The 25895-nt window shown below is 36.0% G+C and overlaps 1 protein-coding gene across 34 annotated transcripts in view; it reads right to left on the bottom strand.

Annotated features, from left to right (window-relative positions):
- The window catches only part of Sorbs2 (sorbin and SH3 domain containing 2), a 205366-nt gene that overhangs the window by 68050 nt on the left and 111421 nt on the right, over window positions 1-25895 (bottom strand). For 12 of the 34 annotated variants that reach the window (XM_047548840.1, XM_047548841.1, XM_047548847.1 and 9 more), the window contains 5 exons: window positions 22270-22362; window positions 15651-15677; window positions 15292-15416; window positions 13678-14316; window positions 1535-1570 (listed from right to left, as the gene is read on the bottom strand). In XM_047548840.1, coding sequence (XP_047404796.1) covers window positions 1535-1570; window positions 13678-14316; window positions 15292-15416; window positions 15651-15677; window positions 22270-22362 — 920 coding nt within the window. Of the gene's footprint in view, window positions 1-1099; window positions 1571-13677; window positions 14317-15291; window positions 15417-15650; window positions 15678-22269; window positions 22363-25895 lie in introns of all 34 variants that reach the window. The other 22 variants (XM_047548869.1, XM_047548851.1, XM_047548860.1 and 19 more) reach the window with 9 other exon arrangements.

The raw sequence follows: 25895 nt of genomic DNA on the forward strand, positions 1-25895 counted from the left end.
TTGGATGAATACTAAACCCCATCCAAAAAAAGGTGGAGGGGATTCATTTTCTGTAATTGCAGAGTCTTAAAAAATATATGGCTTATTACAACATTTCTTTATGCATGAATGTTGCAGATTTATGTCCTGGATAGAATGTAGAAACTGTAACACAAATAAAATTTTGTTTATGACACTGCTTATTTGGAACTTCATCATAATATTTATTTTAGGAAAAAAAATTCCCCTTTTTTTGCCTAAAGTTATGTACCTTTGAAATGGAAACCATTATTTCTACACTACATGCAATTGAGAATTTATGCCATAAAATTTTGAAGCATTTTAGGCACTCATAAATCATTTACTAGGGACTGCTTGGCACACAGACACTTTTCAATGATATAGCATGTGTGAAAAGTATTTATATATGGCCATAAATGGAAGACAAAATACTAGTATATAAATAATGTATTCATAAATTCCTGTACTTGAATGCCTCAGGAAAATTCATTCCCAAACAATCATAAGCTAAACTTTTGTAATGTTGATTAAGATTATTTACATCATCCACTCCTGTAGGACAAAAGGGGTTCAAAAGATGTAGTTGTTAGTAAAAGTCGAGCAAGAGGAATTAGCACCACACAGTCAGTAAGCACTCCTGTGAGAAACAAGGATATATAAACTATTCACACAGGACAATTAATATGAGTCTGTGAGGGAAAATGTTATCTACCAGGTATTAACACTGGGTTAAGATTTTTGAAGCACTTAGACTTTCTCTATAATCCTAACAGTGTACTTATCTAACTCTCTGAGATAACTCATATTAAGGAAAATCACTGTACAACTCACCAGCCACAACAATACACTAAACCATAAGTAAACCATTTTGGAGAAACCACAGGGAATTCTAAATTGCATGAAGAAAATATAAGTAATTTTTTTAGCTCCAAGTAATATAGTGAGGATGACTGTAGTGGATTTCCCTGGCAGATGGTATAGAATCGGTTTACTAATTAACACCTATGCAGAAAAAAATGCTCAGCTGCATAACAAGATGGCAGACAAGAAATCAGTCTTTGTCAAAAATGGTGGAGGCAAAGGAAGGAAGAATAATTACATGAGTGGTGGCAGGGGTGGTGCTTAAGGTGGTGCCATCTGTCACAGCAGAACTCTGACCCCAGGTTGGGGAAGGTGTCTCAGAACCGTCAGTGGTGTCAGGGTGACCCATCTGCAGCTCAGCTAGAATGGATGTGGAGGATTCGCTCTCCGAGTGGGAGGAGTGCTCGCCCAGGGAGGAGTCTGTCCTGAGAGAGCCTGGGTCGTGGTTGTGGACAAGGCTTTCAGGAGCTAGGAGAGGGTGTTTATGGGAACAATGTGAAAGGCTCTGGGGCTTATGCAGGCACGGAGGCCCCAGATCATCAGGTAGAGATGCTGGGCTGGAACCACTGTCTGTTGAAAAAGTGATTCCTTTTTGGTTAAAAGGATTTGCAGGAGAAAGGCACGAAGAAGAGGCTTCTGGTGTGGTTTGTCTGTGTGTCTGTGAAGCATTTACCTCCAACGCACTGGCAGCTAAGTGCTGATTTCCACGCTGAGTTTGAGGAAAAATAATAAGAACAGATATAAATTATCCAATGAACAAAAACATCTCTGTTTGGCAATGGGGCAGAGAAGGCGAAGCATTGGTTTTATTTGCAAGCACTTTAAGAAAATACACTCAGATGGATTAGGTGTCAACCACACAGTACAGAGAAAACATGGAAACATGAAGAAAATGAATCCAGTCAGTGTTTTTTGGAAACAAGACCAGTTTTCACACAGCACTGCAACTTAAGTTTGGGTAGGGGTGGTAGGGTGTTGACATAAGGGATTTCTTCCTCAGGAGTTTTAGCTTTTTGTCTTGGTGACAGGGAAATGATAACAGATTGTCTATGGGTTGGCAGCCCTAATGTGACCTTCACAAGAGAAGTCTTGTAACCTAGTTCTTCTTGTTGACTCTTCACTACCATGATGTTCCCAAACTATAAATCTGTTTGCCCCATTTTTTTTCTGACTTATGGGTTTAAATGTTGATCAAACTAACAACAACTAAGTGGAAAGGGGATGTGTTTTCTCTCCAGTCCTTGAGTCTGTTGATTTCACTGAAAAAGGAAAAATCTGAACTTGAAAACAGCAGTGCATATAGAAGTTCCCATGTATGAAAATGAAGTGCAAAGAAAAACCAGCCCGTGGGAATGGTTAGGACACACCGCAGCTGGTTAGAGCTAACGTTAAATCTTAGGTAAAGGAGAAAGAAACTGAAGGAGAAATAAAAGGTTTAAGATCGTCAAAGCTATTTATAAAATACAAATATGTTGTAGGGATTGTCTGAAGCAGGAAGAGAGAAGATGATTCATTAAATGTTTTTGCATTCATCTGTTATAATTTTGATGATGCCTGACCACACATATTAAATATAATGATAAGCCTAAAACTCAGTGAATGGATGAAATTCCAAAGCAAATTTTCCCTTTTAGTCTCCCCACCTTCCAGAATAGAAGATCTTGGGGTATTTGAGGTGTGAGATGGCTAAAAGCAATATGGGCTATTAGCATCAAGGAGGGGCATGAATTAAAGCAAACTGTTATAAACTTAGCAATATTGCCTAGTAAAGATTTAAGTGGTACCATTTGATGTCCTTGGACAGCCATAATTTTCATAGCAGCTGATGTCATGTAGGCTGTGGGCCTCATAAAAGTCATAATTAATTTTTTTCTTCAGACTTTTAATTGAATACTTAAAATCTACCATATAAAAATTTCTCTATGGGTCATAAATTCCCTGGAAAGCTCTTGATTCTTCTCCTAGGAAAAATGTACAAATTCATACATACATAAGGTTCAGCATAAAATTCAGGGGTTCATGAATTTCTTAAAGCACATCCTTAATCCAATGAGGTTAAGAAATTCCAATCCTGGTTAAAAAGAAAATTTCCTTTTTCTATTTTTATTTAATAAGCTTTGTTATTGTTGTTGTTTAAACACAGTCACTTTAAGTGATTTTTTTCTTACTGTTTATGATTTTAAAATCTCTAGAACTAACTGACTGATTTTAAGTTACCTAGACTCAAAATGTTTTAATGAGAATGTATCCATTGTATTAGAAGATATTTATAATAATTGTAGATTTTATTGGAGCAAAACTACAATTTTAAGAAACTATAATAATTATAATTTACCATATTAAATTTTGATTCAAGTCTGAATGAAATTCAGTATAAAGCACTCTTGCAGTGAAACCAGTGGAATTTCTTATCATAATGCAGTTTCACTATACTAGTTTCCATGTACATGAAAATATTCCATGAATCTTTTTTTTTTTTTTTTGAAAAGCAAAGTATCCCTTTTATTATAATTTCTTTTTACACAACCTTTTCAACCTAGAGTCAGGTAACTTAACTACCCATCTCTCTCATCAAAGGAGAAGGGTCCTGCACATTACAATAGGCAAAAAAGGCTTTCAGGAAATAAAATATTTTTCAATTGATCCATTACAATTTTTCAATTTTCTTAAGTACATTGGAAAGTGGGAAAGACAGGAGGAAAAAATGGTACTGCAAACAATGAGACTGTAATAACCTTATTTAGGATGGTAGTATATTTTACGATATTTTTCCCTCCAAACAGGTACAAAGGAGGTTCAAGTGCTCTATGTGGACGCTTTCTATACCTAAATAATTTTCTTTATTCCCAGTATTCCCAGCCAGTGTCACTCTAAACTGTCTGAAACATATTAAGAGTCTAATTGTTCAAAATAACCCTGGGCAATCACAAACAAGGGGGAAGTACATTTTCCAGAAATACTGAATAGTGACATCTCAATGACATTATCAGAATTTAGAAATGCCAGTTCAAACTGGAGAATATGATGTGGCAAATTATTAAAGAGGGAACAAAATCAGACTAATAAGAGTATGAAGTACAGATTTTCAAGATTAAAAGAGTTCCTTGGAAAGACAAAGAAACAAACAAAGGCAGGGAGAGCAGAACGTAAATGGGGCTTAGATAGTTTACTTATATAGACTCTCTACTATGCTAGCATTCCTTTCTCCAAAGGAAAAAATATAAACTTCATGAAAAATATTTTAAAATTTATTGCAAACTGCTACAATAATTTATTGTCAGCAAATAGTAGCTGTGAAAGAGGACCCCCACCCCCAACAAAGGGAAAGGACAGGAGTTTCTAATTTGAACTAACTAGTTACTTTTTATGCGGAGGGGAGTGTGATACAAAGGAGAATGTATTCCCCATCCCAGAGAGGGGACTTTGCCCTCCTTGATGCAGTTTGCTTCTGTGTAGGTGCTAAAATATCTGATGACTAACCAGTGCAAGTGAAGTTTATGAAGACAAAGCCTAGGTGTGACCAAGACAAAAGGTAAGTGTAGGATACAGATGCTAGTTAATAAGAGTACAAGACAGAACTTTGTTGTAGACCCATTCAATCCATCTCAGTATTTTCAAACCTACTCAACATACCAATTAAACTGCAAACCCCTCACTGTGGGCAGGGAAGCATATTCTGCATCCCTTCTATCCTTATTCCATGTTCTACCCTCACATTGGAGAGATGGCAGATCTGCAACACTTTGAAAAGAAACAATAGTGCATTTAAGATTATTTACTGTAGGTGTCTCACTCCCTATTCCCTGGAATCCCAACCACTGACACTAGTGGGTGTACAGTAAGCCTCTTTCAGAGATGACATTGTTACCCCCCTTTTTGAAAAAAACAAATCAAAGAGAAAATCGAAAAACTTGATAGTTTTCGTGTTTGTGAAAAACAAGTTGTTCCTTATTTTGTTCTCAGCAAAACTTCATTCTTTCCAACAGCCATCACACATTTCTGACAATAAAGAAATAGGGTTAAGTCTTCAGTTCTGGCTTCTGAGGTAAGCAGGATAGGAACTGCCCTTCTAATTGTCTAAAAATGAGTCAAAATAAGTTTTTAGTCTTCTGAGAGTTACTGTTCAGTAACAAGCAATCCACACCCCATGAAAATCTACTCTCAAAAGGAAGAGGTAATTCCCAGACTTTCAGGTGAAAGCCAAAGCCATTATTACATAGCCTAACTTTGTCTACTGAAGTCTTTTCTGAGGTGTTACTAAAAGAGAAACAAATCAGCAGCTTTCTTTGACTTACTTAGGACTCTTAGACGTGGTTCTTTCACTAACAGTGTCCTTTGCTAATAAGGAGCTGCCATGAACCAATAATAAAAAGCAAAAAACAAAAAAGAAACCAAAACAACCAATAGGTAAGAAGGGTGATATATGTAAGGATGGGGACAAAAAGAAATTCACAAGAAAAAAAAATCTCATATCTCTAATTTCCATGAATCTTTAGATTTGTGTATGCTAAGTGAAAATTCTGTTAAGTGTTTTAAATAATAAAAAAGGAGTTGAGTCATCTGCTCAAACAAGTATTTTCCCCCTTTAAAATTAGAAGGAAGAATTTAATGATTTCAGCTCTCATGGAATTGACTTTCCATGTCCTTTGTTGTGACACATGCCAAAAACTAAAGCATATTCTTTCCAAAATCACTCTGGTCATCAGATTGTATGGCATTGCATCTGGAAATGAGTTTTATTCATTTATTCATTCTTCCAAAGAGTATATGCACAGAAAACAGAACTACTTCACCTTTTGAATTTTTCTCACTGCCTCCTGATATGGTCACAATTTTGAGTCTCTTAAGGTATGCATGTGGGGCTTGTGTGGCTATGTGTAGGGTGTGTGTGTATGAAGGTAATGTGAAATACTTGCTCCTAGACAAATCATATTACATTTATTTCTATACCAGAACTATAAAATTCAATAGTTGGTCAGCCATTCATTTTTAAAAAATTTTAAAATTAAAAAAAAATTTTAAATTTAAAAATTAAAAAAAATGTTTACAAACTACGTTTTGATTCATTGTACACAAACAGGGTACAACTTTTCATTTCTATGGTTGTGTATGATACTCATTTTTAAAGTAAAGTTTTGAAATACCTTGGAATCCTTTTTTCATGACCCTAAACTCCACACTAATGAAATACCCCCTGGGCAGAGGAGCAGAGGGAACCATCTTGTACACGTTTCCCCAGAAAGTGTGAGAAGAGACGCAAATGAGTGTGAAAAAAAGGAGGAAGGAAGCTGTATTACCTTGCTCTGGACTATATTGCAGTAGGAACTTCATTTGCATTTAGTGGCAAGAGAGATGACTGCAGAAAATCAACCTGTTTTATATCTCCTTTGCAAGACTATGTAAAGCTAAGGTGTTTGATATGGATCAAGGGTCACTAACTTTTTGTGAATTTGAGTTGCTTTTTGTTTTCCCTAAATATTGAGGGAGGAGTTAAATATACCAGCTAGCTGCTGCCTGGTACGAAAGAATGTCTAAAGCTTGGCATACCTATTTCACTAAGAGAGAGCCCCTGATTATTAAAATAGCACTGAGCCTGTTGGTCCAAATGAATTCAGTCCAGAATGCTAAGGAGAACCCATGGATGAGAAAGATCACTAAATCAAGTCTGGAGCTCCCTGAGCAATTAAGAGCTAGGGGACTCAGAAGAGGGTGAATGTCAGAAGTGGAAAAAGCATAGTGGGTTGGAGGTAAGCATTTCTCACTCAAGTGCCTTCCATGGACCAGGAAGCCATCTGGACCGTGCAAATCAAGCCAGATACTAGGTGACACAGGGAATGCTGGGAAATGGGACAGAATGGAGAAAGCATGTTCCCCAAAGGCTGGATTGACTTGCCCAATGTCCTTTGACTGGAGAGATGTCACAGGCTAAAGCATATTCTCTCTAAAAGTACCATGTCATGCATGATATCATTAAAAATAAAAATAAAATTAAAAATAAAAATTTAAATTAAAAATAAAATTAACTCAGTGACAACCACAGCCTATCAATTGTCATAGGTTCATATGCTCTCAAACTACCAGTCTGTTGATTCTGTAGATGTAGAAGATGGAGGTGAAAAGAGGGAAGTTGGATGTGGGCGTGGTGTGAAACTAGACTAGGGAGAAAAGTGCATGGTGTGGCAGGATAAGGCCTACTGTGAGGTGAGTGAAGCACTTACTTGAGGGCAAGTATTTAACTGAGAGATAAGAACTCAATAAACATTATTCGAATGTAATCTTAGGAAAAAAAATCAATGCAAACAATAGTTCATACTGAATAAAATTTCCAAAGTTTAAATAAAGACCAATGCCATGCCAAGCTATATTGGAGACTGAGGAAAAGAGAAAAGTTTGTGTGCATGATTTTTTTTAAAGATACTTTTAGTTGTAAGTGGACATAATACCTCCATTTTATTTATTTATTTTTATGTGGTGCTGAGGGTGGAACCCAGTGCTTCACCCCTGCTAGGCAAGCGCTCCACGGAGCCACAACCCCAGCCCATGTGTACCTGATTTTTAATGAAAGCAAATGCAATCAATAATATTTTCAAAATCTCTATCTTTGTTTAATTGAGAGAATAGTCATGTTTGACGATTTCCACTTGCACTGAAGAGCTTAAATAATTTTTGATTAACTTAAGATGAAGTAAATTTATGGTAAATTTGGTTTTTGTAAATAAAATTATCTGAAATTAGAATAATGCATTTTAATAAACCTACATTTCAAATATTCATATTTTTTAAAGACCTAAATACTCTAGAAATAAAATAATTAAAAACACACACAAATATATATGTAGAGGGACGTATTTTCTCTTTAGCCTCATGTTCCTATTGACTTACAGGGCCTTGGGGGCTAAGGTATCAACATCTCTGCTTTAACATCTTTAGCAACTGAGCTTCTAGGCCTCATTTCTCAAGGAACATGTGGGATATGTATTCAACAGCAAGCAAAGGAATTTAGTAGGTTTTTGTTTGTTGTTTGTGTGGTTAACAAAATGCAAAAGATGTAAGTCATCATGTTTGATAAAACAGGCAGGTAAGCCTCCTGGTGGTCTGCACAGACAGACGACTTGGTCAAGTTGTTTAATCTTCCTCAGCCGCAGTTTCCTCAAATGTAAAATATGAGCATAAATAAAACCCAGCTCATAAAGTTTGTGAAAAATTAAATGAGATAAAGTAAGGAAGGTGCTTGGCACAGTGCCTAATGTCATTTTTTTTTTTTTAAAATGAACATACTTAGAAGACATGGGGATGCTTTGCACAAAAAGCAGGGTAGAAAGAAGGATGGCAATATGGAAACTTGTCAATAGGAGGAAGGAAACTTCAACTTTTCTTGATCCATGGGATGAATAGGTATGATTTAAGGAAGGCAGGTTCAAGAAGAGGCAAATTGCCCACCTATGGTGTGATGTAGAGGATTTCAAAATCCTAGATGATTTTTAAATAGGGATAGTAATCCCAAATATCCTCTAACATTCAGTCTTTCTCTTACACACACACACACACACACACACACACACACACGTCCGATGAAGACCTGGTACACTAATAGCATAACAAACCCACAGCATGGTTACAGAGCATTGGTTGGTCAGACTAATGGAGGGCATCAAAGCTCAGGTCTAGTACTGATGGGGATGGTCCAGAAAGTACACTCAAGTTTTGTACATTTTCTTTTATTCTACTCTGCTGACATTTATTCCTTACTCTGCCTTCCTTAATTTTTACACATTGATCCCATGGAGCCAAAGAAATGACTTTTCTCTCTCATCTACATGACAGTCAGATAAATTCCCCTGCGAGTCCCTAACATATGTTCAGTAGTCTTTGGCAAATGATTGATTATATTGTTTCAAAATGGAAAGACCAAGTTTATCCTTTAGATGCAAAGGGTACGCACTTACAAATGCCATCAAAAACCAGATGTAGCTTTTTGCTGTCTTTTCAAAGCATCTGGCTTAGATGTTCACATATCTGAACTGAGAACAGTGCGACAATTTTAGCAACAGTATATTTGTTCACACAGCAACAGAAGGATAACATGCCTCATTTTGTCGTCTTTCTATACATAAATTTGTGGGAGGTAAATTTTAAAATGTGCGGTTGACAAAACCATATGTCAAATTGTCAACTATGGAGAGAATTCTTCTAACAGTAGCCTATAGTTTTCTTTTTACCCTAATGATAAGACTTGAATAATAACAATCATATATAAATGACTTCTAAAATACTAAAACTTGTTTTCTATTTCTTAGCTTGGGTGGTTTTTATTTCTTGAGTCTTCTAATTTCTTGGAAAACTAATTTTTTACAATAGCACATATTTGACTGATTTATAGAGTGTGCCTTACAGTGCTTGACATTTTCTAATATTTCTTGCTAGAGTGTGGAATGTAAGTATTTTAAAATGGAAAGGTCACCTGCGTGAAAAAACCATTATATGGAAAATGAGGTTAAAGAGGATGTATATTACAATAGTAATGATGGGAAAACAAATGAAATGTTCTTTATTTATAGATGAATAGATAAAGAAAATGTAGAGTATACATATAGAATATCCTTTTGCCTTAAAAACAAAAAGGCAATCTTGCAATATGTTACGAGCTGGATGAACCTGGAGGACATTATGTAAGTGAAATAAACTAATCACAGAAGGACAAATACTGCATGATTCCCCTGATGCGAGGCATCTAACATAGTCAAACCCATGGAAGCAGAGAGGAGAGTGGGATTTACCAGGGGCTGTGGGGAGGGAGAAATGAGTTGCTTTCAGTGAGTGCAGAGTTTCATTTATGCAAGATGAGTGAGATGTAGAGATCTGTTTACAACCTTATGCCTGCAGTTAACTACACCGCAGAGGACACTTAAAATTTGTTAAGAAGGTAGATCTCGTGATACCTGTTCTTACCAGAATAAAAAATAAGACAATTAAAAACTGCAACAACTTTATGCCTCCTTTTAGACCGTTATGACATACTCTATCTTGAAACAAACAATGAGTCTGAAGACATGAAGTCTTATTTACCAGTAAATGAATAAAGTATTCTTGAAAATAATATATTTCTTTTTCCCAATCAGATGCATAATTTATAAAAATGACATCATTTCAAAATAATGACAGTCCTCTGTGTTGAAGAATCACCATGTGGCAGGCACTATGCCGACCTTCTTATATATGCATTGTCTTACTCTAACCTCACAGCAACTCTAGGAGAGGAATGCTAGTATTAGCTCCATTTTATAGATGAACAAACTGAGGCTCTGGAGGGAGACTAACTAGTTGAAAGGTCCTATGTTAATATCACGTTGGAAGATCTGACTGTGCAGCTGCTCTCCTCCCAGTCTTTCTTAATCACACTCCAAAAGAAAAGACTAGGTTTTCAGATTCCATCTTATACTTGCCCCATCTGCAGCACTCTCACAGTTAACCATTCCTTCGCCATGTGTTTTCCTCCTTTGTCTACTCACCTGCCACCTATCCCTGGGTTTCTTCCTCCCTCTGAGAACATGGCTTTTAGTTTCTTGGGCTGTTTTTCCCTGTTAATGTCGGGATTTGCTTAAGCTCAATTCTTGGGCATCCTTTGGTCTCATGGCTACGAGAAACATCTATAAGCTGATGAATTTAATTATGAACCTGGACTTATTTCCTGAATTCCAGACTCGCGTATCCAGCGGCACCCTCCACCTCTCCTTGTAGGTGTCCTAGAGACACCTCCAAGTTATCATGTCCCAGCTGAGGGTGGTGGCACACATGTACCTGTAATCCCAGCAATGCCAGAGGCTGAGGCAGGAGGATCTTGAGTTTGGGGCCAGTCTCAGCAACTTAGTGAGGCCCTACACAACTTAGTGACATCCTGCTTCAATAATAATAATAATAATAATAATAATAATAATAATAAAAGGGTTGAGGCTGTGACTCAGTGACCCTGGGTTCAATCCCTAGTACCTATATATATAGGTATATTATATATCATGTCTCAAATGGCATCTGTTTCCCCAGCTGTTCTGCCCAGGGTTGTTTGGTCTCTGTTGATTGCAATCCCACCCTCCCAGCTGATGTCACCTTGACTCTTCCTCTCACATCCATGACAATCTGCCAGGAAGCCCTGTGTATTGTAATTTTGAACTATATTCACATAATTGAATTTCTCGCTTTTCCCACTGCTTCCACCTGGCTTTCAATCGCCATCGTTTCTCATGAATTTATTGCAATAAATCCCTGACGGGTTTGCCTGCTCCCTTTCTGGCCCTGCTATAGTTTGTTCTCAACTGCACTGCTAGAATGAGTTGGATAGAACCTAAGTCAAATAATTAGAGTAGCAGCTTTAAAATCCTTCAGTGATTCCCATTCTTGTTGAGGATAAGAGTCAAAATCTTTGCAGTGATTTCCAAGGATTTCTGTCAGTTGGCCTCTGTTTCCTCTGACTCTGCCTCCTCCTGTTACTGTGCACCTCACTTCCTCTCCTTCCTCCCTGGCTTCCTTGCTGGTTGGTCCCTGAATGGCAGCAGCGTGCTTCAGCCTTAAAGTCTTTGCACTGGGTGTTCCCTCTGCCTGGAATATTCAGTGCTGTTCTGTCCTTCCACTTCAATGCTGTTCTATCCTTTCAATGATGTCTAGTTGACTATCCAGTTTTAACATGGCGTCTGCTCCTCACCTCTCTGCATAGCACTGCTTAATCAAATTTCTAGAGTATTCTTTCTTTTTCTTTCTTTTTTTTTTGCGGTGCTGGAGATTGAACCCAGGGCCTTGTGCTTGCAAGTCAAGCACTCTACCAACTGAGCTATATCCCCAGCCCTATTCTTTCTAATGTACATAAATTACTTAAGTTTTTGTTAACATTTGCCTCCCCCACATACACATGGCTTCGATTTCAGCTCTATCACTAGAACTTTGACATATAGCAGGTGCCCAATAAATATTTGTTGAATGAATAAAAGTTACAAAATCTTGAAACTTAATTTTGGGATCATGCTGATCCCCTGGGGATTGTGTAATTAAGCTATCTCCAGTCAGCCTGGCTAGTGACAAAACCATGGAAATGATCAAACTTAGGTTTTCAAACATAATAAAAATGTTTTGAGAAATCATACTCTATTAAATGAGTCCCATAGTTCTAAATGTTCCTGAGATTTCTCCTACCCCTGCTTCCTGGAGTGACATATCCTGAGACACAAGTCAGCTCTTTGATTAGCACAGCTCTGGTGTAGAGTCTCAGATTGATTTTGCTTCCTCAGATATTCTTGGGGTCCTGGGTCCCATCAAGACATACATGCCTTATTTTCCCTGTGTCACAGTCCCATGTCTCTTTGTCACTAGTGAGTAACTATTTCACAATGAGAGGTATCATAGTTGTTCTGAGGACAAGCTCTATGGCCACAGGGTTTGTATCCTGAGAAGCAACTCACTTTGGTGTCTCAGTTACCTTATCGATAAAATAGCTGTAATAATATGTACCTCATGAGATTATGGAAATAATCAATAGAGTAATGCCTGCAGATAGTAAAATCTAGTTATTGATCAGCTTCTATTATTATTGATATTATCTTGATATTATCTTATTTCAGGTGGGCTCTCTGAAGATATTAACATTAATCCAAAAAGATTGTTCTACTGAATAAATTTTGCATATTATGATTATCTAATGAAGGGGATACTTTAATAGAGCTTATATTTTTAATTATCTTTGTTTAAGGTTTTGGCATTATGGATGGGCAGGAGCATCTTGGTGTCAGTCAGATATCTATTGAGGATTCTCTTCAAGCATATGTTTTAGCTGATATTTAACAACTCAGCTGCCGTAAATAGTATTATACAAGCCATTTACTCAGGTCCTATTGTTTTTAATACTATCACCATTATTACTCAGGTCTTATTGCTGCTAGTATTATGTTTTTCATTAATGGCTATCATTTATTTAGTGTTTGCTCTGTCCTAAGTAGTTTACCTCTAATAGCTTCCTAGTCTTGCTACAACCTATGAATTAATATTCTGATTTCTTTATTCAGACTCTAGAGAATTTACAATGGATTCTTCATGAGAGTTCAGTGGTAGAGCCTGAATTAAATTCTGTAGTTTGTTCTTAAAGTTTCTGCTCTTAACACTACATTATTTCATGGAGAAGTCAAATATAATGGATCATGTTTCTCTTCTAAATAAACAATAAATGTCAGCGGAATAAAACTATGACAGAATTTTACAGATATGGGAATCTTTACTTCCTAAAAATCTGGGTAATAAAAATTGATTAATACACTATACTTTCTGATGTGTTAAACTAATCAAGTTTCAGTGAAAATGAATATTGAGCTACAAAGGAATAAACACTGCTTGATAATGTGACAAACATTTCCCACCAATTTTCTTAAGAAAGTTTGTACACTTAAATAAAATTAATCTAGCTACCAAAGCATCCAATAGGATAAAAATCTCTTTGAAACCTCCAAGTACTTTAAGTATCGAAATGGTTTGCAATGTCTTACAGAACTGACCTTTCAGTTTCAGTGAATTTTAATAAGTGTCTACAAGGAAGAAACTTCTAGAACATGATTTCTGGATAAAAGATTATGTGGTGTGTGTGTGTGTGTTTAATTAAAATATACTAGAAATTTACTGATAGATATAGTAGCCTTTAAATTCTAACCATAAGATAGTTTCTTTCTCCTTTCCCTTCCAGCTTGGAAACCAACAAAGCATTAGTTTATATAAAAAGCCCAAACCAAAGGAGTTAGGGTCTCTACTATGCACATGAAGAAGAGACTGGAAAGTCTAATGTACCACCCGGCAGTCTGAGGACTTAGAGGCCGCAGCAACTGCAGACTTTTGTTTCTCTTGCTGAAGAGGAATCTTTGTAGTCTCTGGAGAAAGCTCAGGAAGCTGTTTGTGGCTTTCAGGATCTTGTCCTGAAAGGGGAGCTATTTGAATGGAAAGAGATGCTGTGTGTATCTCTGGCTCTGGATTAGGGAGTGGTGAGGAAGGCCTTCTGAGAAATAATGGTACTTCAACAGGTTTGGAGAACTGTGAAGAACTAATAGGGTTGCTACTTCTTAGATCCTGGTTATGGGTTAGTTTCAAGGTAGAAATTCTCCGGGTGTGAGAATCTTGTGTGTAATCCTCTTGTAGCAATGGGGCACTGACAGGGAAGGGGGCAGGACCTGTGCTGGGAGCTGTTGGGAGTGGATTAGTGATTTTTTGTGTATATGACACAGTTGTGTTGGATTCTTCAGAATATACAATAGTCTGGCTAGAATCGTCACTAGAATGCATAGTTCTATGAAGAGGTTCTTTGTTAGTAAAGTACTCTATACAGGAAGGAGTTTGTGGGTTAGTTACCAATGAGTCTAAAATGTCAGACTTTCTGTGATTGGTTATAAAGGAGCTATAAGAGCTCTTTTTTCTGACTGGTGGAAAGGGTGCCTAGAGGGTCAAAAGCATCCAGAAAAAGAAATAACATTGAAGGAAAAACAGAAAGAAAGTCAAAGTTAGTCATGAAAGAAACCAGCATCAACCCCGCCCTTAAAAAGGAATCTCTCTTTTCTCATTGTGCTTTACATTTGTTGGCTGAATTAAATGATCATTTTCATTTCTATTAGAATGCATTTTAGCCAGGTGCTCTGGTGCACACCTATAATACCAGTGGCTTTGGAGGCTGAGGCAAGAGGATCACAAGTTCAAAGCCAGCCTCAGCAACTTAGTGAGGCCCTGAGCAACTTAGCAAGACCCTATCTCAAAATAAAAAAAATGAAACAGGCTGGGGACTTAGCTCAGTGGTTAAGTGCCCCTGGGTTCAATTCCTGATACAAAATGAAAAGAAGAAGAAGAAAAAAAAAAAGAGCTAGTTTTGGTTTGGTTTGGTTTTTTGAAGATATTATAGAGTTTGCCTCCATCCACATTCTGGGAAATTATGTTAAAAGTGAACATGTGTTCTCTTGGCATATTTTTAGACCTGGAAGTCTATGGTTTATTTAGTCACATTGTTTTATAACAAGCCTGTGGCACAATTTTATTAATATCTTCAACACACAGTCCCTTTCGTTAGCAGAATAAATAGTTGCATAACTCATATTTATCGAACACATCATGTATTGCTACCTTATCACTTTGAAATCCAAACATCAGCTGCCAGCTTCTTAAGAATTAGAATGTGTCCTAAACATTATGTTAGAAGATGGCTTACTTTTATGAGCTTAATCAGAAAAAACAAAAACTCACAAAAAACACAAAACACCTGTTTTGAACTTAAAACCTATTCTCCTTGTTGTAAATAGAAGACTGGCAAACAAAACAAATACAAAGCAAAGTGTATATTAAAAAGAAAAGACTAAGAAAGAGGTTGCTAGGAAAGAGATTCCAAAGCTTTAATAACCATGCTTCAAAGTTACATGGGATTACCTGAGTTGGTGATTTCTTTTCTTGTAGGTTTGGTCGAACACTTCTAAAACCTTTTGCTGCAAGAGAGGAATATGTAGCATCTCCGTTCAGTGTCTCTTGATTTCGATCATTGTAAGATCTCCACGCTTTTATTAAGGGAAAACAAATTGAATACAAAAATATCTGGGTTCACATAAACTTTTTTTTTAGAAAATTTATTTTTATTTCTAAAATTGAAGCATTCCTACTAGAATTTTCATTGAATATGCATAGCAATATATGAAATTTCAGTTTAATAAGAGATCAACAGTTTGGCTATGGATATGTAAAAAAAATCCTCATAATAAATATAATGGTTATTCAGAATATCTTTTCTGTACCTGAGTCCGGTGATTGAGAATCACGCCCTGAAAGAAGAAAATATTGAAATTAATGCAAGGGTACAATAAGGGAACAGTGAAAATACTTGATGAAGAACTATGGGCATTATTTTTGTAGACATTATCTCAGTTCTAAAACTCTAGGTACACTAAATATAATAATGAGAGGGTTGTGCATTCCTTTTTAACTTCAATGGAAATGTCATTTACTAAATAACTATAGTATGTAATTAACACATATATCAAACACTATTTTTCCCCCTGAATAATGCTGTAACCATATAATTTTGAGCTTATTGTTGCCCAAGATGGATAAATGAATTTCTGAATATTGAATTAAAGGATCTAAAAGGATCTGGTTGGTAAACAATGAATGTTTTTCATGGCATTAAATCAAATCAGCAGACCCATAACTGGTAAAATCCCTGTTGCTCACTTTATTTAACTCCTATGTTAGAGATGAAATTTTTTTATAGTCTGCATTGTTTTACATTAACAAATGGTAACTGTATCTACCAGATCTTGAGATACTTTCAAATATTCTGTTACTTTTGAATTTTCTTCTTATTGTTATTTAAAAATCATTTAAATTAAAAATATGAAAGAGCTGCTAAAATGTATTCCATTGTCCTTTAGCTCATAAATCTTGAAAAATAAATTTCTATAGTTAAATTGCTCTTGGGATACAGTTGGAAATTGGCTCAATTCCGTATTTATTATTAATTTTATTGGAATTATGCATTCAAGAATCTTCTGTATGCACATTTGGGGTAATCAAATGTGCACATTTGAGGTTATCAATTTGCGTGGTTCTATTATGATCAGCTGCTCTTGGATATATAAAGCCTTGGAAAGAATCCTAGGGGCATTTAGCTTAACCTGCTGTCCAGTTCCTTGATTCCATGTATATGTTACCTGGGACCATTATTAAACTACTGTTAGTTCAATGACTCTTTGTTTTTTTTCTAATGCTTAGGGAATATTTATTATGAAATCTGAACACAAAAATTTGGGATGACAGAAATATGCTGAAAAACCTAATTATTTAATTTTATACACTCTTGTTTGCTCCTTCAGCAAGGCCTTTCAGATAGATTTTTTTCCAAATCAAAGGAAGAAAACTAAATATGAATCAGCACAGAGTATCTTGGAATTATTTCAACCCAAGTGAGTTAGAGAAGATTAACAAATTCCCATTCTTTATAAAACAGAAAATGCAGTGTGGATTTTAGCTCTAATGAATGCAAACTTGGAGTCATAAAATATAGATACCAAACAGTAAAAAATAACTTCCAAGAATTATGCATGAAATGTACTGGATCCTACTTCCAGAATTTGATGGAAAGTGAAGATTGAAATTTGTCATTTAATTCAGTTAAATGAGGATGAAGACTCTATAAAGAAAACAAACAGAGGCTAGTGATACAGAGCAATTTTGGGAATTCTGATTGGGACATTTAGGAAGAGTTTTTTGTGGTAAAGAACAAATTTGGGGACTTAAGGAAAAAACAATGAATTATTAACAATTTTTATTTATATTATGATTTTTTTGCTTGAGAATAGGGAGTTTATTTTTCTCTTGGTTTGGTAAGATTAAAAAAAGAGGGTATGCAGTATGTACTGGCGAGTGAGGTCACAGGAGTCAGATATGTGCAGGTGGCAGGGGTTAGATGCAGGGAGGAAGAGGGCATACTTAGCTGGTCTGAAGGGCATCACCTCCTGTGACTGACAGCTTTTAGGGGGCAAACTGTATTTCTTCACGTTGGTGATCACATGATGATCACATCAGAGGTTACAGGACCTCAAGAAACATTAAGTGGGAGAATCAGAGGACATGTCTCTGGGCTCAACTATGGACTGGGGTGTGCTACAGCAAACATGAGATATTAATGAAGATGCACTCTGCTGAAAGGCCTTGCCTAAGAGGGGACAAGACTGTGTAGAATTAAAAGAAAGAAGAAAAGAGAAAAATGGACATGGATTAAAACTTCAGGATGCAGCAATACATTTTTTTTGAGACTGACAGTTGGTTTATTACCATAATGGAAGGCTTTCCATTGATTTATTTTTTTAAATTTTTAAAAATTATAAACAAATGGGGTACAATTTGTTTCTCTGTACATGAAGTAGAGGCATACCATTTGTGTAATCATACATTTACATAGGGTAATGGTGTTTGATTCATTCTGTTATTTTTTCCTTCCCCCCATCCCTCCCATCCCTCTTTTCCCTCTATACAGTCCCTCCTTCCTCCATTCTTGCCTCCCTCCCACCCCCCATTATGTATCATCATCCGCTTATTAGCGAGATCATTCGCCCTTTGGTTTTTTGAGATTGGCTTATCTCACTTAGCATGATATTCTCCAATCTCATCCATTTGCCTCCAAATGCCATAATTTTATTCTTCTTTATGGTTGAGTAATATTCCACTATATATATATATATCACAATTCCTTTATCCATTCATCAATTGAAGGGCATCTAGGTTGGTTCCACAATCTAGCTATTGTGAATTGAGCTGCTATGAACATTGATGTGGCTGCATCACAGTAGTATGCTGATTTTAAGTCCTTTGGGTATAGGCCAAGGAGTGGGATAGCTGGGTGAAGCAATATTTTTAACTAAGTTTATGTTGATGATATAAGTCTACTTTTAAGTGGATGGTTTTTTAAGGATATGGATGTGCACAACATTTCACTTTCTTTAAAGTAAACCCAATTAGAGATATTTAAAACACCCAGCCCTGATTTGTTATTTTATTGTAGACTACAGAAGTGCTGAAAGTGAGCTACCTTCTCAAAGGACACCATTCACTATAGCTCTACTTTTATGTTATCACTGCCAGAGAAACTTGGGAAAGGGAGGACATGTGGGCTTTGGAGCAGGTAACAGAAAGTTTCCCAGGTTTGTGTCAAGAGTAAAGAGAAAAAGGATTATAAAAATTAAGAAAGTTGAGCAGGTAGCCGGGTGTGGTGGTGCATGCCTGTAATCCCAGCAGCCTGGGAGGCTGAGGCAGGAGGGATCATGAGTTCAAAGCCAGCCTCAGCAAAGGCAAGGAGCTAAGCAACTCAGTGAGACCCTGTCTCTAAATTAAATACAAAATAGGGCTGGGGATGTGACTCAGTGGTCAAGTATCCCTGAGTTCAATCCCCAGTAACCCACCCGCTCCCCCACACAAAAAAAGAAAGTTGAGCAGCTAAAGGGCATGGCAGATACATGGGATGAGTAGTTTTGCCCCAGATCTTGAACATCGCTGATGATCATTCACTTGTGAAGAAACAGAATTAAGATTCTAGCAATCAGAATCCTTAGTTTCTAGTGTTCTTTAGTAGATAGCATTGCTTGCCTGAAATGTTAAGAATGACAAAAAGGAATTTTGCATCTGAAAATAAATAGGGTCTTGGAGAGCTGAGGCTTGTTAAAGCCCCTTACTGGTACAATGGACTCACCCTGTATCCAGGCCTGAGTTGCTGGATACCTGTCAGAGAGGTCAGTAAGACATTCCTGGTTTGTTGACAGGGGTTGGGTCTCAAAGGACCTTCTCAACTTTATGATTCTAACATTAGAGTTTTTATGTGGCTGTGTTGGTGGTACCTAACAGTCACATCACAATCTTTACACTCAAGTTTTATTAAAATTCCTTTTAACTGATGTACTATATTGACAGTATCACCTATATTTTTATTGAAAATTATGAGGAGTTTAATCCTTATAATTTATTTCTTTAGAGGGCTCTGGTGCTCTAGAATTAATGTAGACCTTAAATTCATGTCAACTAATTGAGCATCTACTGTGATTCTAAGTACTATGATAACACTTTTCATTTATTTTCTTTTGTTAGCCTCATTTAATTCTGACAAGGTCTTGTGAGTTTGGGAAGCAATGTTCTAAAAGGGGCAGGAAAATGACAAAGTAGTTCTATTCATTTAATTATTTTTTAGTTATAGATGGACACAATACCTTTATTTTATTTATTTATTTTAATGTGGTGCTAAGGATTGAACTCAGTGCCTCACATGTTCTAGGCAAGAACTCTACCACTGAGCTACAACCCCAACCCCTATTTATTTTCATTTTTTTTAAAGGAAGGAACTTTGAGGTACAAACAGATAAATTTTCTTAAGGGCATAAGACACACCAGTGATATTGGCAAGACTGTCTCTTGGCAGAGTGGTCCTGTCACTGTTGCTTGGCATCCTTACCAACATCACCTCAGACTGCCAAGGGTTTTTGGTGAAAAAAGTGTACTTTGGTTGTTTCTCCATATCATAGGTTTGAAACATCAGTGTGTGTGATACTGAATTATCTGGGGGGGGGTTTCTTCCTGCCCACCTCCCCTTTTTGTTGTTTTTGAAAGAGTCAGATGGAAGGATGTTTATTTATGTCCAGATACATGAAAGAATATTTGGAGATATGTTCCCTGACCTCCAGAATTCAGAGCATTTGACATGAATGTTGATAATTTGACTGGAGAGTATGAAGATTGGGGCAGTCCAGTTAGGCTCAGAATGTTTGGCTCCCCATAAAAGAAGAAGGGAGATACCAGTAACAAGATGTCCTAAATGATGAGTAGGTTACTACCCATGGGTTCAGCACCCTTGTGGGTCTTCACTTCTTGTGAGAGAAAAAGAGAAGACAGATTGACTTAGGGGATGAATAGTCGATGGTGCCTATGGACCTTCTGATCTGGAAAGGGTGGGAGGGAGGCTTGGGATCTTGTGTCTGTTTATGTAAAGGCAGTGGGTTTCAATTCTATCAAATGCAGTTAAATACTTATTCATTCCATTTTGATTCACATAAAGGCCCGGTCAAATATGTTCTTATGAGATCTCCCACAAAATGTGATTGCGCACAACAGATGCTGATTTCTTTCTTTAAAATGTAATTAAAACTTAAATGTCATTAAAACTTCCTTCATAAAGATTATATGTGTCTGTTTTCAAAATTAAATCCAAAATTCAGGGGACTTCATTCTCTAGAAATCTTATATGTATAGTGATATAAAATATAAAATTGCTCAGAGACACTACATAGTCTTATCATTGAAGATTATTTCATATTCCTGAAGTGTTAAAATTTTTCTTCTATTTTGATTCTGAAGCATTAAATCTTTTTCCAGCACGTTGACTGATTCCAAATTGTTCATGTTTAACCTTTGACCCTCCAAAATGGCAATCTCTAGTTCAATCTAATACTGTTTTTTTGGTGGTTACTTTTATAAATAATAGCAAATTGGCATTGTTGGAAAAATGTGTCGTGCCTCAGGTGTGTGTCAGTGACCCACATCTGAGATTTTACTTGGTTGGAATGTCAATGATAGTCATGGTATAAGCATTCCAACTACAGGATGGCTCTGGCTTGTGTTTTATTTATTTCCCTGCTTTCCTTCATTTTTATTCCCCTGAGGGATCTAATGTAAATGTCTATAGGTTTTGTAACAACTTTTCATGTTTATAAATGCATGAACAAAATATGTACAAATATATCTAGAGAGATTTTTAAAACCAAAATGAGGTCATACATATATTGCAATACAACCTGAATTCTTTTAAGCTTAATATATTATGAAACCTCTTGGCCTGATATTTGAACTTGGACATTGAAATCCATTTGTGAATTGGAGGTGGTAGATGGAAGTGGAATTCGTCATATGAAAATTTATTTTTTCCTCAACAGAACTGGGTAGTTCAGGACCTGGTGGTTTTAAAGTCAAAGACACCTGTAGTATTTAATCAACTGCTAACTGTATGTGTGTAAAAGACTGTGGTATGCATAGTAAGCAATTTATTCAAAGGCTTTTTACCCCTTTCCCACTTCTGCTCCCCGAACCAGAAACTGCAACTAACAAGACAATAATGAAACCAACCAACCAGCCATCAGAAGGTTTGGGTATGTTTTGGGGTCTTGGGACAGGGTTTTTGCTGGGCTCACTGATCTTCCATAACTGCAGCCTCCTCCTAGGGAAGAATGCGCCTAAGGGCTTAGGAAAGTCATGACAGTCATTTGTTATAAAGAGACTACTTGAGTGAGTGCCAAAGTGTCACAGCCTCAATGACTTTCTAGAGTTTATTTTTATCTGTGGGTGCATATTAATCTTAACTGGTCAAGATTTTGATATCTTTAAAATGTGTATTAGAAGGGTCTTTGCTGATTGGATGAAAGGACAAGGTCTTTTTCAAAACTAATATTCTATCATTCTGTTTGCAATCTTTGGTGAAGAAGCAAATTAATGAAGATTGGCTTTTCAGAATATCTCTCTTCCTGACCCCTGTATCACCAAAGGAACATTATGAGTTATCTTAATGAGGTATTATGTTACTTCAGTTCATGAGATAACAAAAACTTGAACAGTTATTAACATTTGCACTTATTCAACATGTTTTTGGCAAGTGTCTGTTGTTTTTAATTAGATTTTTAAATGTGCTCTACAAGATATCAGTTTCCTTTGACCTTTTATTTTTAGAACACAAAGTTAGAAGGGATAAAATCTAAATTGGGATAGTAAAAATAAGAACTCGGGGGCATTTTGTACTCATCCAAACAAGATCATTTCTGGAAAGAGAGAGAGGTCAGGTACAGCCATTCAAGTGTGACATTCTGTGGGTTAGTGGTATTATACCTGCAGTCAATAGGTTTGGAGAACTTTGAACTCTCTTCACAGATGTTAACGTAACAGACATGGCAGCACGTTTGCGAGCACACCCACCGCTATCTGGAAGCAAAAAAATGATATAGCAGAAGCCAAGGCAACAGAGGAAGCACATGCAATCTCATGCGTTTTAAGTGCAATGTGCCAGACGTTGGTGAGGGAGATGAACAGTCAAAATTAGTAACCACAGAGCACATCTGCAAATTTCACACCCATCCCCTAAAACAGACAAAACAAACAAACAAAAAACCCCAGGGGTCTGTCTCAGAAATAGATGCCGATGCTTTAGAAAAAGAACAAAAGATGTTATACTTAACATTCAATGGTTTTTTTGTTAATGAAAATTCAGGCACAGAGCTCAACTGTTTTTATACCATTTAAATTCAATGCATACTAAATCCATAAGCAGCGTAGCTAGCTTTTAGAGTTATGCTGTATGGTATAATATCCTTTTGTATTGATCGTTTAGGTTTTCCTGTCTCGTAGCTTTTATGGTTCCTTAAGATAGCTTGAAAGAAAAGTTATTGAGTGACATAGGCATGATATATTCGATAAAACAGATTCATAAAGAAACAGAACAGTATGGAAATCCATGTCTTTCCAGTGTTATGGAAATGATTAGACTAATTAAAATCAGGACGAGCACTGATACATACAGTATTAAAATGAGCATATTTTAAAAACGAATTTATTGATTTTACGCTTTTGAACAATGATCTAAATTTATACTTCAGCACTTCGTGATGTGAAGTAAAATAAGTGCAAATGCATCAGACATTTTATGTGCTATGAGAAGTTTAGACTTCTAAATTTGGAAGACAAGTCTCCTAAAATCGAAAGGTTAATGTTCTATTTATGACCAGATTCAAATTCCATTTCCACATTCCTTTGTAATATAACATGTGCAATAAATAGCATCCCTCACTCTCCTCATTTTGATCATTAGGTCAGAACAACTTTTTGTCTTTTTTGGAAGCTAGGACAAAAAGAATAAATAATGCAACCATCAACACAAAAACATAATCATTATATTTTGTGACATGCTATCCCTATATTTTTCTTTTTCTTTATTTCATAGGGAAAAATATCTATTTGGTGCATTAGGAGAGAACTGAGCTTAGTGAAAACACTTGGAAGTAAGATTTGAATTAGTTATTGAAAGAAGTCACAAATATTAAGGTCAGTAGACCTAAAGGTGGTGGAATTATTCTCATATAACTTAACAATATATGATTAAAGTCACAATTTCTTAATATAGAAAATAAGTATATCAGAAACCTAACTTGAAATATTTTCACATCAGGTGAAAATAAGCCAAGTGAATCAAAGGTTATAAATAAGAACTCAAAAAGAAAGACACAAAGGATGGAGACTGAAGGTACCTCCAAGAGAAGCCCCGACAGAATTTTAACAAATGTGGCAAACTGAAAATAGCCATGAGAGACAAGCTGTCTGCTCAAGTGGACCTGATGTCCCAGGACATAGGGTATCAAGCAGCTATGGAGGGTTGAGTAGTCAAGGGTGTTGGAACTGAAAACGGATAGCACTCTCAATGATTTTACTTTCTGGTTCTTTGATTTTGTATATCTGAAAATAAGCAGAGATAAAAACAGAAAATTCCAGACCAAGAAGATCCAAGGCCATTGGTTAAACTTGGTGTTTTAGCTGCGGGCTGAGAGACACTGTGCTGCCTCAGTGAGTTTATAGGCACGTGGGGGTTGTCTCCCATTTTTGAGGAAAATACAGTAACATCTACTGGATTCTATGTGAAATACTTACTTGAGGAAGAGCACAGTTTCTACCTCATAGGTTGTGTCTATGCCTTTGGGTGACATGCATCTTTGAAAAACTGAATCGGGGGTGGTTGTCAAGTTTAAAACCAAGTTCCCTGTAAAAGTCATTTTGGATCAGCCAGTGAGACTGGCCCTGGACAATCCAACCCTACAGTCTGAGAAGTTTTACAATGTCTCACTACCATTAGCATAGCATTAGTAAGTAATTGTGGTTATAAATAATGAAAGAAAATTAATATTTTCTTTCAATTTGCGTGTATTATTTTGGCAAGTGACTCTTAGGTTGTTAGCACATAAATACTTATTAAATATTATTAAATGAATTACACTGCATCTTTTAATAAATAGAATTGTTAGTATTTCATTTGGTTTAGAAGCTCGATGAAAATAATTACTGAGACATTGTCACTGGGAACCAAGGAAGTCTGGGAATCTTTGGGCTAAACAATTTATGTGTTTCAGGCAGTTCTAAACCTAGATCAAGCAAATGCACAATCAGTCTTTATTACCATTTAATAAAGAGCTTATTTTAAAAAGTTGAGGTTTTTGTGAAATTTGGAGAACAGAAAAATCTATTGTAGTGTACTTATGTAATGATACTTCCTGGTATTTCTTGAGAATATTTTTAAGGACTGAAAATGAGGAAGCTGTCTTTTATACTTTAGTTCATCATAAAGAATCCTAATGCTGGTCCATGCTTTCATTTCTTTAGGATTTGTTCTATTCATGTAATTTAAAGGCAAGTAAAACTTGGTGCACGTATCATGGTTATTTATTTCAAAATTGAAGAATAAAAAAAGAATCCTAATGCTGGTCTCATCTTCATACCCATTCATGAGCTGCAATCTCTAAGTCACCCTTCCACTAAGACACAAAACCCCAGGAGAAGATATTTCCACTGCTAGAAAACACTCACATGGGTAAGCCACGTTCAGTGAATTATTTGGTGTGTTTTTCTCTTTCTTCAATAGCTAATTTCTGTGCCTTAGAAAATAATGGGTCACAAATTCTGAGTGAAAATATAGCATGCTTTGTATATTTTCCTCCATTGTTTAGATATTCTAGAATGAAAAAATGAGCCACATTCTCCTTTGTCAGTTTATTATTATTTGATTAAGAGCAAAGATTAGATTTAAAGTAATTTTTTAATTTTAGTGACTGACACATGGATATTTAAGTTGTGATCTCTCTCTTTAATGATTGCTACATAGATCATACAGGTCAGTTTTACTTACTAGTTATTTAGAAACTAATTCCTTCATTTTATAAATATGGCAACAACACAATTTTCTAAAGTGATATCTATCTAACCTCTTTATATGTACTTTAAAGTGATGTTTTTATGGCCACATAACATTATGTTATAATTTAAAAGCTTAAGTCATTTCTAATCAATTTTTATGTATGTCTGAAAATTATATTTCACATGAATATATACTTAAGTAAATTCACCCATGTAAGCAAAATAATCCTATGCAATTTAATATTCCATCTAGAGTCAGGTTTACTTTTAATAAATGAGAGAATGTTTTAGATAGTTGTGGTTATATTCATGCAGTTCAGCAGTAACTTGATTCCAGTATAAGAAACCTAAACAGATTTATAAATTTCTTTGTGTCTACCTTTGTCATTAGGGATTGGATTTTATGAATAGAAAGATCAGTTATGTGGAATATATTGTACATGAATACAGTATATTTAATTTAATCACATACACATATATGTCATAATAGGGCTATAATAAATAGGAAAAGCAGCGCCCAACAAAATGAAGGATATTGGGAAGTTATGCTCAACTTAAGT

Source organism: Sciurus carolinensis, chromosome 4 (genome assembly GCF_902686445.1).
Source record: "Sciurus carolinensis chromosome 4, mSciCar1.2, whole genome shotgun sequence".
NCBI classification, from domain to species: domain Eukaryota; kingdom Metazoa; phylum Chordata; class Mammalia; order Rodentia; family Sciuridae; genus Sciurus; species Sciurus carolinensis.